The 13,520-nt window shown below is 41.5% G+C and overlaps 1 protein-coding gene across 8 annotated transcripts in view; it reads left to right on the forward strand.

The window, feature by feature from the left end:
• ITPRIP (inositol 1,4,5-trisphosphate receptor interacting protein) overlaps positions 1–13,520 on the forward strand; it is a 43,630-nt gene that overhangs the window by 16,782 nt on the left and 13,328 nt on the right. For 4 of the 8 annotated variants that reach the window (XM_074233765.1, XM_074233764.1, XM_074233767.1 and 1 more), the window contains one exon: positions 8,567–13,510. In XM_074233765.1, the coding sequence (XP_074089866.1) occupies positions 8,579–10,228 (1,650 nt within the window). In that variant the 5' untranslated portion in view covers positions 8,567–8,578 and the 3' untranslated portion in view covers positions 10,229–13,510. The other 4 variants (XM_074233768.1, XM_074233770.1, XM_074233769.1 and 1 more) reach the window with 2 other exon arrangements.

Here is a 13,520-nt window from a genome sequence, read left to right on the forward strand (position 1 = left end):
CTAGGTGGTACAGTGGATAGAGCACTGATCTTGGAGTCAGGAGTTCAAATCCATCTCAGATACTTGCCACTTACTATCAAGTCACTTAACCTGAATTGTCTTGTTTCCAGGCCCATCTCCAGTTACCCTGATTCATACCTGGCATTGGACCCAGATGGCTCTGGATGAGAAAGTGAGGCTCGTAGTTTATCACAGAATCCCCTCACTTAAATCCAATTCATATGCTTATCATGACATCACTTCTCCTGATGTCATGGTCTTTGAAAATGAAGGAAAAAAAAACATTAAGCCTCCCAAAGTAGCCCTAACAAATAGCATTCTCCAAAAAGTGGAATGACATTTTTGCCCTTATGTCAAACCATAATGGATTTCCCTGCAGGTACCCTAGTTCTAACCAGACAGAATTCATATACTCCTTATACATGGACTATTCCCTGTGTATCTTCCACAGATTTTATCTTCTCATGGTTTTGAATGCTCATAATTCTATACACCCTTCTCCGGACATACTCTAGTTTGTTAATCCCCTTCCTAAAACATGGTACCCAGAAACAAATACAATATTCCACATGTGGTCTCACCAGGGTAGGGAGCAGTATGACTATGACCTCCTCTCTTTTTGAACATCACACTTCTATTAACGCAATCTAAGATCTAGTTACCTTGTTCATCTGTAGTGGTCATCAGTGAACTGTCCACTGAAATCCCTCAAATCTTTTTCACGAGAAGTGCTTTTAAGCTATATCCCTCTCTGCCTATGTTTGTGCAGTTGAGGACTGAAACCCAAATTTGAAATATTATATCCTATCTATCTTATCCTAATTTTCATCTTATTAGCTTCAGGCTAAGCTCAGTCTATCTTTTTGTCCCCGATTCATTTATTAACTCAATATATCAGTTTCCTTTAACAGTGTCATGCCATAAACAAATGTTTTCCCTTTCTTTGTTCTGTCATACCTGTCCTTAGCTCTGCAGCACCATAATAGGCCCTTGGACAAAGGGATTTCCAACATGTGCCTGATTGCAATGACCCTGCTCAGTGTCCAGACCTACCATAAAGATGCTCCTCTTATTACCTCAACAGAAAAACCCACTTCTATGCAACTTAAAACTGATTTCCCATCATTATGACCTTCCCAGAAAAGGAAATAAGCAGAGGGAAAGAAGGGAACTGAGGAGCCTCATGTCTGAAGAGCCTGAAAGTTTTGGTGGCCATTCTTTAGGTATTTTAGGAAGCTCAGTATTGCCTGGCTCTTGTTAATGAGATTAGAAAGTCTGAGCAATCATCAGCTGCCTTCTAAGCATTGTTCCACCCCTGAGTTTCTGGATAACTTTCATAAAGTTTGTTACACTGAAACCCTGAAAACTAATTCTTGACTCTTGCCTCTTATCATAATGGGTTCAATTAACCAATAAAAATTTATTGATCACCTGCTATTGGTCCTGCCCTGTGGGGAAGACAGTTTCCCTGCTCCCTTCCCCCTCAAAAAAAAAAAAACTGGATTATAACCTTAGAAACCAAGAGTAACATTCATGAAATAATTAGCAAATGAATACAGTCTAAACCATGTAGAAATTCAGAAAAGAGATATCACTGTAAGTCAGTAGTTTGGTTAGACATACTGAATGAAGTGGGAAGAATTTAATTAGAGAAGATAGGTGAGGGCATTCTAATAATATTGTGACCAAAGTATGTACCTTGGATTGTACATGTTGTCTCTCCGAATAAAATGTCATCTCCTTAATTGTTTCATTATTTTTGTATCTGTTGGTATCCTCAGGGCTCAGAATATGTAGATGCTTTTTAATACATGTTGGTTATTTGGTGGAATTGTCATAAAACAATGAAGAGGCCAGTGGAAAGAATGTATGGGGAAATAGGAAGACATGAGATGGGAGACCTAAGACCTAAGATTGGGACAGATTGTATAGGACTTTGACCTGTTGAGTATTTCTCAATTTATCTTACTTTCTTTACCTTGTTTTTACATAGTCATTTGCATACTCTCCCATTAAACTAATCTAGAGTTGGGACTGTTTTTTTTTTTGCTTTTTGTTGTACCCCCAGAACTTAACATAGTGCCTTCCATATAACTGGTCCTTAATAAATGCTTGTCATCAGACTATCTGGGCTTGAATATCAAGCAGAGAAATTGGGAGGTAATATTCCGGGGAGGAATTCCAAGTATCAGAATAACAAGCGTTTTTGTTTGATTTATTAAAACACTTGCTTTTGTTTAATCTGATTTCTCTTGGGATTATCTTGGAATATATTTGAGCAGCTATGTGGCACAATGGATGGAGCACTGGTCTTGGAGAAAGGAGGATGGGAATTCAGATCCAGTCTCAGACACTTACTAGCTGTGTGACCTTGGGAAAATCAGTTAACCCGTATTGTCTTACATCCAGGGTGATCTCCAGCCATTCATATCTGGCCACTAGACCCAGAAACTTGGAAAGAGAAAGTAAAGCTGGTGACTTAGTGTGCCTGTCATGATAGCACCTCCCTGATGTCATGGTCTTCTTCAAGAATGAAGGACAAAATATCAACAAAATTCCTTTCATCCCCAAATCATAGGATTCCCATTTCAAATCACAGGATCCCCACTGTGAACTTACTGTCAAACTATTATAGGAATGAACTACATGATCCTGAGTTAGCTATTCCCCTTTTCTCCCAGCCTTAGTTTTGTTATGTTTTTGTTTTACTCTGCAAAATGAAAGCATTTGATGTAAATAAGTTTCAGTTGCCTTCCATGACGTGACATTTCTACAATTCTGTTATCTTTTCATACGTGTGTATTTATAAGTCTTGTCTCCCTAGTCAGTCTGTGAGCTCTTCAAGGGCAGTAACTGTGTCTATCTTATCTCCTCTGGGTACCAGGGATGGGCCTGTAAACATGTTCATTGCACATTTGCTGATTTTATTTAATCAGTTGTAGTCTAGTTGGTTCCCCTCTTAGGCAAGGTTCTGTTTTTAGAAAGGGGGGGGGATATCCTTTTGGTTTATACTAACATCTAATTCACTGGTCATTGGGCAAGGCTTGCATCATCATCATCATCATCACCATCATCATCATAACTACTAACATTTATATAGTGTTTATTAATGCCAAGCACTGTGTTACATGTCAAGGGGAAGGGAATAATCATTTATATAGCTCCACTGTGCTATGTGTTAGGAATTATATTGTTGTTGGGTTATTTCAGGAGTGTGTGACTCTCCATGACCCTATTTGGAGTTCATCTTGACAAAAATACTGGAGTGATTTGCCTTTTCCTTCTCCTGCTTATTTTACAGATGATAAAACTGAGGTAAACAGGCTTAAGTGATCAGCCCAAGGTCACACAGCTAGTAAGTGTCTGAGATCAAATTTCATCTTAGGTCTTTCTGAGTCCAGGCCCAGTGCTCTATCCACAGTACCACCACCTAGCAATTAAACTAAATGTAGACATTCTGAGAAATATTTGGTCTCAAATTGATGTAAATTGTATCATTTGGGCTATGTTTAAGCAAAAAAAGAAGGTAAACTGATCACATCTCAAGTTCTATTAATAATAACTCACATTTGCATAAGATGTTAAAGTCTGAACTTTACATATAATACCATATATGCTAGAAGAATGTCTTCAGGACATCTGATTGATTTTCTATGGAGGATTATGAAGAACATGGACACATTGCACTGGAAGAAGTGTGTAGGGATTGTAATCTGTACTGGTAGAGAGGATATACCTACATTAAGGAAATCAGGCATCTATCAAAGTGATGCTTCCTGTGCTAAGGCTCCTCTCCTAATTATAATTATGGCTAGGGTATCTGCCCAGAACCAGGTGTCCCACCCATATATTTTTCAGGGATGCCCTCCTACAAAATCATGTTTTGCTTTGTTTTAGTTGGGGAGGGACTATAGCAGCCTTCAGATCCAATCCATACCCTTCTCCCAAAAGAATATCCATTCTGACATGCCAGAGAAATGATCATCCATCTTCTGCTTGAGGATCTCCAATAAGTGGGAAATATTACTTCCCAAGGCAAGCCATTCAATAGCTCTAATTTTTAGGAACTTTCTTCTGATATAAAGCTTAAACCTTCCTCTTTACATTTCTGACCAGAGTTCCTGATTATGCCAGAACAAGTCTTCCATGTTACAACCTTTATAACTAGAAGTAGAAGATCACTATTATTTTTTCCCTACCTTCTCTCCAGTCTTTTCTTCTGAATAAACATTTCTTTTTTTCTTCAACTCTTCTTCCTATGGCAATTGGAGCAAGGTTCTTAACCATTCTGGTGGTGGCCCCCCCTGGACCATGTCTCCACAAAGACAACCAGAACTTAAAGTAGGATTATTTATCCCACTCCTTCCCCTGCTCCCCATATATCTTTAAGACCTTGACTTGGATTAGTACCTAAAGTACAGGCCCAGAAGTTCCAGAAGAAAAGTATGTAGTGGGCTCTCTTCACATTCTAGTGACACTGACTATTAGTTTCAGCTAACTCATGGGCAGCATGGCGCAATGGAATGAGTGTTGGCTGGGAAGGACCTCAGTTTTAATCCCACCTCTAACATTAACTACATGTGTAATGTTGGGCAAGTCATGTAACCTCTGTGAACCTTGGTTTTTTTTCATCTGTAAAATGAGGGAGTTAGACCATTACTTTTAGCACTAAATTTTTGATCCTGTAGATAGCTGAATTATGGGCCAGCAAAGGAGGAAAATGATCTTGAGCCATTCTTCCTTATTTAATATTTAAATATTTTATATTATCAACCAAATATGGGGAACCTGGCAGGGAGAGAATGGAGTAAGAGAGGACTGCTGGTGTTGGATATAGGAATCTACCTAGAAGGCCAACAGGTTGAGAGACATTAGTGAGAGGCAAGCATGACATGAGATTGAGATTGGTATTTAGGATGTGAGAAGAGAGGTGGGTATGAACATATGAAGTAATATAGAATTTTCCTGACTCTCTCCAAGACCCTAAGCCAGTAGAGTAGAAGGCAGGAGCTCACCATGGTAAGATAGCTAGATTTTGAAGTTACCAGAATTCAAATCCTGATTTTGCTGTATATGATTCATGTGACCATGGCCAAGTTATTTAACCTGCCTAGGCCTCAGTTTCCTCCTCTGTAGAAATAAAATGGCTAGTCTAGATGATCTTCTGGAATTTTTCCATTTCTAAATTCTATAAACCTCTAAGTGATGCTATGACCTTCCAGAAGGCAGGGTGGGGAGGAGAGGGAAAGGGAGAGAGGAATTTAGCAGTATTTCCTGCTGGTTTCCTGGCAGCCTGATAAAAAATTCTACCCCTCAAGGTGATGACCCTGGTTTATTTTTGAATCTGGTTGTCGCAAACCAGAACCCTTAGTCTGTGTGCTGCTGAGACTAACTTGATTTCAGGGGTAGTTGTACCCAGGAATGGGAGTCCACAAAGGTAGGAATTTATTTTATTTCTCTAAGAAAGTCAGGAAAAATATATCTTTTGGCAAGTTGTTCTAAAGAAATTGCCCCCATGGATTCTCATATCAGTGGAAATTCTTCTCACTACCATCCTATGTGGTGTGGGCACATGGGCACATATACACATATAGTCTTGATTCTCAATTCTTCTTTCCTGGAAGTTCACATGTTTACTTAGTGTGTGGCTAGATTGGAGAGAAGAGGTAGTAGAAATTTCAAACCCTGGTCCCTTAGGGGAGATGTGGTGAGCCACCAAGGCCCCAGTCCCTGCTTTGGACAGTTTCCCAGCCTCATCACTGTTGTAATATTGGAAACAAAGGGGGCTCATAAAATTTAATGAGGAAAGAATAATAGCTCTACTCTCAGATAGGATTCCTGGTCCAGTCTGCTAGAGACCTATTAACTTTATGAAGGTGATGACTCAGGAACCTGCCAGCCCAAAGCCTCCTTTCCCCATGAGAACCAACAGCCTGCCCATCCCACTCATCTGCCTTCCTCCCTTTGTTTAGGTTTAGAGTAGGCAGTGTTCCATTCAAAGAGGCCCAGATCACCTTGTACGTCATAGCAACAACTCCTAACAACATTGTGCTTTAAGGTCAGCCAAGTGCTGTTCCCATAAGTCCTCCATGAGGAAGATGATATAAGAAGTATTAAGCTTATTTTGGGGTGAGGGGGTGAGACTGAAGAATCTGAAAGGTTAAGGAAATTATCAAAGGTCACAAGGAGGAGGATTTGAACCCAGGTCTCTTAACTTCAAGACCAATGCTGTATCTTTTGCATTACAATTGCCTTTCAGAACCCTTTCCCAAACAATTATATCATTTATTCCTCCCTATATTTCTATGAGGTCAGAAGGAAGGAGATTTAGTCCTGTTTTTATATATATTTTATTGATCCTTTTTATGTAAATATGGATATCCAATAGCCACACACACATATACCTCTAGATCAAAGCTTTCCTTAGAACAAGAACAACAAAAAAGTATTTAAGCTCAGATATCCAATGCAGTGATAATCTGATAATCTTTCCAAAGAAGATGCCTTCTAGAGATTCATTTAGGAAGAAAATCTTTCTTTTTCTCCCTTCACTATCACAGCATATGATTTCTCTTAAGTCCATGACCCTTCCTGAGTATGAATTAGGATATGCCAAAGTAGTTCCTAACAACCCCTGCCCTTCAATCAGGTCTGGTGATATTACCTTAATTTAACAGAAGAGGAGGAAAAACTGAGGCTAGGTTCCCCATATTTGATTGGTAATATGAAGTATTTAAATATTAAATAAGGAAGAATGACTCAAGATCATTCTCCTCCTTTGCCAGCCCATAATCCAGCTATCTACAGGATCAAAGTCAGAGGAGGGAAAACTCATACACTGTTCTTCCATGTTGCGTCTTTAGTTATTGACTTTCCTGAATACACAGAAGGCTACTACAGCCCTTTGCCAATGATAGACAAAAAGAATATATTGGAAGCCAATTATATTAGATGAAAGAAAGACTTCTTCATCTTGAGCATTGTTATTTATAAGAATGGAGAATCCTTTCTTCCAAATGATAAGGTGATAACCCATCTGTCCCATTTGGATTCTCTATGAAAAATAGTGTCCTAGTCAGATGGAAGGGATGTCTTAGATTTGGTGTCATACTCATTAGAATGGTCAGTTCATAACAGTGGGAATATGAAAACCTTGTGCTCAGAAAAAAAAAATCTCTGTTTTCCACTGGTTACTGCCAAATCATAATAATAAGCGATCATAATAGAATTTATATAGCATTGTAAGGTTTGAAAAGTGTTTTACAAATATTAACTCATTTTATCTTTATAACAATCCTGGAAAGTAGGAGCTCTTGTCCTCATTTTACATGTGACTCACAGAGCTTCAGTGACTTAGCAAGGATCAAATAATAAGTATTTGAGGCAGAATATGAACTCAGGTCTTCCTGACTCCAAGTCTGGAGCTCTCCTTTAGTTTGAAAAAAAATCTTTGATCCTCAGGTAAGTGTCTATCCTTCTGGGAGAGATTTTAATCCCTTTATTTTAACCTATCATTAGCCATTTATACCAACAGTGGTCAAGAAGGGCCTGAAACAAGCTTTGAAAAAGGGGAGTCCAGGAGGTACTGTTGGTCTAAGAGAGAACATCAGGAAGAGGAAAAAGGTTGAAGAACAGTGACTTCAGGAGCCAAACACAGACTGGGCTCACTTCACACATTTGCCAGTCCTGACTCCAGTAATTCTTTCCACTGTGGTTTCTCTGATAGAACAGAGCATCACCTTTGGCTCTGTTCCCTTGGAATAATACTCCACAACCACTCCCTCCAGATTCTCTTTTCTCACCCTTTTCCCAGGTGTTCTCCTGAATGGGACCCTGGAGTATTCATCTTGGAAGGTTGCACTTTTCTTTGCCCTGAATTTTGCAGAGGGTTAGCAATTTCTTTATTTCTTTTCCCCTCTTGGCATTCCACTGAACTTCATCTGAGGGGATGCTGAACTAAGACTTACTTTCTGGTCAGCTGTGGGTAATCTATGACCTGTCTCACAAAGAAGATGTCTTCTAGAGATAGTCATTAAAGGAAGAAACCATTTCCTCCCTCTCCCATCACTACCACAGCAAATGATTTCTTGTAGGTTCGTGAACCTTCCTGAGTGTGAATTAGGACACACCAAAGAAGAAATATTGAAAGAAGACCAAAAAACCTCTCCCAGTTTGTGCTATCATGTACTGGAGGGAGGGGTAGGAGGATAATGTTTATTCTCCTTGTCTTAAAAAAGAATCATCTCAATTGATTTGGTTTGGGTGTCACTGAAGGAGCTTAGCCAGCTTAACAGTTGGGGAAAGAGCTATGGATCCCCAGAGAAATACTTGAACAACTTCATGATTGTCATAGGTTGACCCTCCCTGTGCTATCATGTTTGGGAGGTGGTGGGCAAATAATCAAGATATTGAGGGCAGTGAGGAGGACAAGGAAAGAAGGATGCTTTACTGAAGAATGTAAGGAGAAGAGAATAATTTAGCTCAGGGACAACCCGATAATTGGGGCAGAAGTTGATTGGAGATTGATCTTCTCTCCCCCCCCCCTTGTCTCTCTTTCTCCCATTAGGAAGTTTTCAATATGTCAGCAGGAATCTTCAGGGTCTGTCTAGTGGTGGTCACTGCCATCATCAATCATCCAATCCTATTTCCTTGGGAGAATGCCACAATCCCAGAAAATGAGGAAGAAATCATCCACAAGATGAAGGCACACCAGGAAAAGCTGCAGCTGGAACGGCTACGTCTAGAAGAAGAGATGGCTAAACTGGAAAAAGCGGAGGCCCTGAAGCAAGCTGCTGATATTGGCAGGCAGCAGAATGAAGACCGTTTGGTCTTGGACCTATGGAGTACCCTCTCCATGATCATTTTCCTGATAATCGAGTTGTGGAGGCAGGACTACCTGGATGGCATTCCACCTGACTCTCCTGGAGAGGAAGATGACCTTGCCAGCCCAAGGACCACCTTCCAAGGCATCAAGCTCCCTGATAAGGTGACCCTATCCCACTTTTATGAACGATGCATTCGAGGAACTACTGGAGACGCAGTCCGTACCCGCGAATTTGTAGAAGGCTTTGTGGATGATCTATTGGAGGCATTAAGGAGTGTGAGCAACCGGGACTCTGACATGGAGGTAGAAGATTTCATTGGCATAGGTAGCATGTATGAGAACTGGAGAGCGGACAAGCCATTGTTGTGTGACCTCTTTGTGCCTTTTACACCCCCAGAGCCTTATCGCTTTCGCCCAGAAGTCTGGTGCACCAGCAAGTCAGTCCCCTTGGACCTCCAGGGATATGGTCAAATCAAGGTAGGCTGGATCAATGAGGACTCCATGGGTTGCATCTGTGGCAAGACCAAGCTGGGGGAGGATTTGCTCTGCCTTCTGCACAGTAAGAACAACAAGATGAGGCCCAACAGTGAGATGAAAGACCTGTTGTGTTTCAAGGGCTCTACATTCTTGGATATGGATCAGGTCATGAAGTGGTTCCAGATGGCCCTCACCAGAGCTTGGCAACACATCTCCCACAAGTATGAGTTTGACCTGGTCTTTGGCCACCTGGATATCCCAGGATCCCTGAAGATCAAATTTCGTTCAGGGAAGTTCATCTCCTTCAACCTCATCCCAGTGGTCCAGTGTGAGGATTCAGACCTATACTTTGTGTCTCACTTCCCCCGAGGCCGTCCTGTGGGGGCCCCAACTTCCAGGACACACTGGTTCCTTTCCTTCGCTGTCTATGAAAGACACTTTCTCAAGATGATCACTAAGGCACTGCCAGAAAATGCCTGTCACCTCAGCTGCCTCCAAATCGCCTCCTTTTTGCTAACAAAGCAAAATCGCTTGACGGGCATCAGTGGTCTCAGCAGCTACCATCTAAAGACAGCCTTGTTTCACCTGTTGCTGGCACAGCCAACTTCTAACTGGGGGCCTGGGCACCTGGAATCCCGTCTGAATGACCTTCTTGGCTTGCTGGAGAAGAGCCTTCTAGAAAAGCAGCTCTGCCACTTCTTTGTGGGCAACCAAAAGGTGCCAGACTCCATGGGCATCCCTGAGGTCTTCAGACGGGCAGAGCCCTTAAACCTCTTCTGTTCCTTTGTGCTTCAACGAAGCCTCTATCAGAAAACAATAGATTCCTTCTATGAGATGCTAAAGAATGCTTCTACCCTCATCAGTGAGTACTCTTTACACATCCCTACTGACCACTCCAGCTCCCTCCAGAAACGGAATCTCTCCTAGGGTGACAGGAATACAAGGGCCAAGATCGGGGAGGGAGGGGTAGCATAGACTGTCCCTCGCCCAGGTCCCAGGACTTCAGAATCATTTGGAAACTCAGACCTGAGAAGAGCAGACTTTCTCAGGAGTTGGTGCTCATGCTCTGGAGCAAGCCAGTGGCCTCTAAGAGCCAGGAACATGGGACTTGGGAACTCTCAAAGGCAACAACTCAGCTGCTTTCAGGCCATATTAGCTGCTGGTGAATGATGGTTCCCTTTACTTTAGGAATCATTCCTTTTTTAAGCTCTGTTTGATTTCTTTCTTTCTTCTTCCTCCCCCTCAACCACTATGGAGTTGATGTTTTACAGCAGGAAAGTGAGGAACAATCCCAAGCTTTTTGACTTGGGTGTTTTGTTTTTTGTTTTGTTTGTTTATTTTACATCAGGTCCACAATATCTACTTGAATAGCTTTGCTTTAAGAAAAGCAGAGCAGGGAGTCTCAGGAAACAACAAGACGAGCACATAGGGCCGATGTTGAAAGAAGCACCTAGCTTTTTAAAAACCTTACTTGGTCCTTAACTATGGGATCCTGCAACCAGAAGTACCACCAGGGTCCTACTGTTAGAATTTCCAGACTCAGCTTTCCATCCTTTGTAGCAATTTTGGCTGCTATCTATATAAAAAAAACCATAAAAGGATGATGATGGGGATATGAGGTAGTAGTAAGCTGAGATCTTAGTTATATGGGAGATGCAGAAAGATTTAGAATGAAGTAAGTTCCTCCAGCATTCATGGAGCGACTCCCTTGGCCCAGCTTCATAGGTAGTAGTAGCTCCCCAAAACACAAAAGCTCACCTGTGTGAGTCCTGGCTTCCCCCATACTCTTGCTCTTTCTCTCTCCTGTTCCTTTTTTTGTGGTGGCCAAGAATCTATTTTTTTGCTAGTAGAATAATGGGGTGTATCTAAGGTGGAGTTGGGTATGGATTCTAGCTGAACATTAAAAAGGGAGGAAGAGGAAGAAGCTGAGATTAGAAAAATATACATTGGAGGTGGGGTGGGGGAAGGAGAAAAGAGGGAAAGAGAGAATATTCAAGGGCTAATTCCAAGCAGATTTCAGAGTGATTGTGAAGAAAGCACATTTTTGGTGCTGAGACCCATCTGTTCTCATTATCAGGCCCCAGAATCTACCTTTTCTAGTCCTTTGTGTCTCATGACCCCGAAGTCACAGAACTAAGGAAGGGATATTAAACTACCAGAGAGAGCTCTATGGGCAGTGGAAATAATAGAAGGAACCTGCTCATCTTCCTATGGATTTTCATAGAACAAACACCTAGAAGGGCTCTGAAGGAGCCCAGGAAGTCTCTCTGGCAGCCTAGATGTAATCTTCTGGCTGGGCTAATGCAAGATGCAAAAATGTGTATAATGGAATCCATTCCTGCCCTCATTTCACCATAAGAGTGACTCAGAAGCAAAACCACAGAATGTCTCAGAGAAAGAAGAGCCTTCCCAGATCCCCAGCCAGCAGGCTCCCAGCCATTATTGGGATATTGGCAGTAACTTAGCCAGCTTTGTACCCAAATGTATTTGATCTGAACCATTGGGTGATGGAGAACTTGAGCATGGGGAATAGGCAGTTCATAAAGGAATAAATTGTAGAAGTGCTCCAACATTGGAGCCTGGCATGGATGGCACCACCCCATGCTGCCCTACTTGTCTTTGGCAGCAGCTTTCTCCATATAAACAGAGCCAGAAAGAATGGGAGGGAGGAAAGGAGTTGAACAATCACCTTGGTACAGTTTCTTTTCCAACTCGGGTACACCTCCCTGCCCTAAGTTACCAAAAAACTCTCATCTCTTTATTTTCAGGGGTGGGATCCCTATCACCACCTGAAAGAAAAAAAGCAATTTCCTCATCTACCTCTCTCTGACTCTTAAGAAAAGCTACTCTCCTTCCAGGGATTTCTGAAACTTTGCTAAATAAATTATCAGAGAGGGAATCCTGGTAGGTAAAGGTCCTGGCTAGGAATAGTTAAATTATCTTTTAAAAAAAAACCACCTTACAACTTCTAGTCCATGTAGGTTACTGATGGATACTAACTTATCCCTGCCTATCTAGGTAATATGATTGAATGAAAATGGGAGGCAGGAGAAAATATTCCTCCCTGCACTGATTCTAATCTCCCACAAGGAGCTGCAGCCATCCTGGGTGCCATCTTTGGGGTACCTTGGCCCAACCCTCTAAGGCTCTTAATGGTGGCAGCCACTGAACCATGGATGGTAAAAAGCTTTATTTATTACAGCCTTTTTCTTTTCAAATCCCTGTTCTGGACTCCCATACTCTTTCAAGAGAGTGCAGAGATCAGGGACAACTAAAATCCAAGGCTCAACCCAAACCCCATGTGACTTTCCTCTTTGATTTCAAGAGATATTTTTGCTAAGGAATATACTCTACTTTGTTTTTGTTTTGTTTATTTTTAAGACAAATCCTAAAGGGGCAAAAGGGATCCTTTTTTAAAAAAAATCTAAATGCTGCTTCTAAAGCAGAATGTTGGAAGTTTTTGTCTGCATTCAGTATTTTATGATGCCTTATTTATATTGTATTAAAGAGTTAAGTCTTGTAAAAAATAGAGATGTCGGTGGTGGTTATTTATAACCTCAGGAAATCTCCTGGGCCTCAGAGGGCAGTGTTGGAAGGGGAGGGGGGTGAGTTTCCTATTGACACAGGGAAGCTTTCACTCCCTTTATACACATTCAGGAAACATTAAAAAAATATTTCAGGCTAGTCTTTGAAGCAGTCAGGGTGCTTGTGCGCTCTCAGCTATGATGGAGAAAAGAATCTTGTGAAAGAGGCTATTGGCATGTGGCTGCCATCCATGGTGGGAAGTATTGGCCCTGGAAGCAATGGAAAGTTTGGAAGTGCTCTTAAAATGGAAGTGTCCCTGGTATTTGACTCTGCTAATGGCACAAGCATTCCTGTCCCTTGGGAATAGTCCGCTGCTTCCCAGGAATGTCCCATCCCCCACATTATAACCTCTAATAGTATTTTCTGTGCTGTGTGTGGGACTATCATTCCTTTCCTGCCCCACTTCCACAAAGGATGACAATGCCAGCTCTGGTCCAGATCATGGCCAGTAAAACTGTAGAATCATAAAACATTAGGTCCTAGCCTAGGGGATCCTTGGTGTTCATCTAATACAATCATTCTACTAATTTCTCAGACTGATTAATCAAAAAAATGTCAACAAGATTAAGGTTCAAAAGAGTTTTCAAAGCTCATTCCCTTTTCAGCATTATTTTCTGTTTTGCCTCAACACCAG

Source organism: Macrotis lagotis, chromosome 4 (assembly GCF_037893015.1).
Source record: "Macrotis lagotis isolate mMagLag1 chromosome 4, bilby.v1.9.chrom.fasta, whole genome shotgun sequence".
In the NCBI taxonomy this organism is placed as follows: Eukaryota; Metazoa; Chordata; class Mammalia; order Peramelemorphia; family Peramelidae; genus Macrotis; species Macrotis lagotis.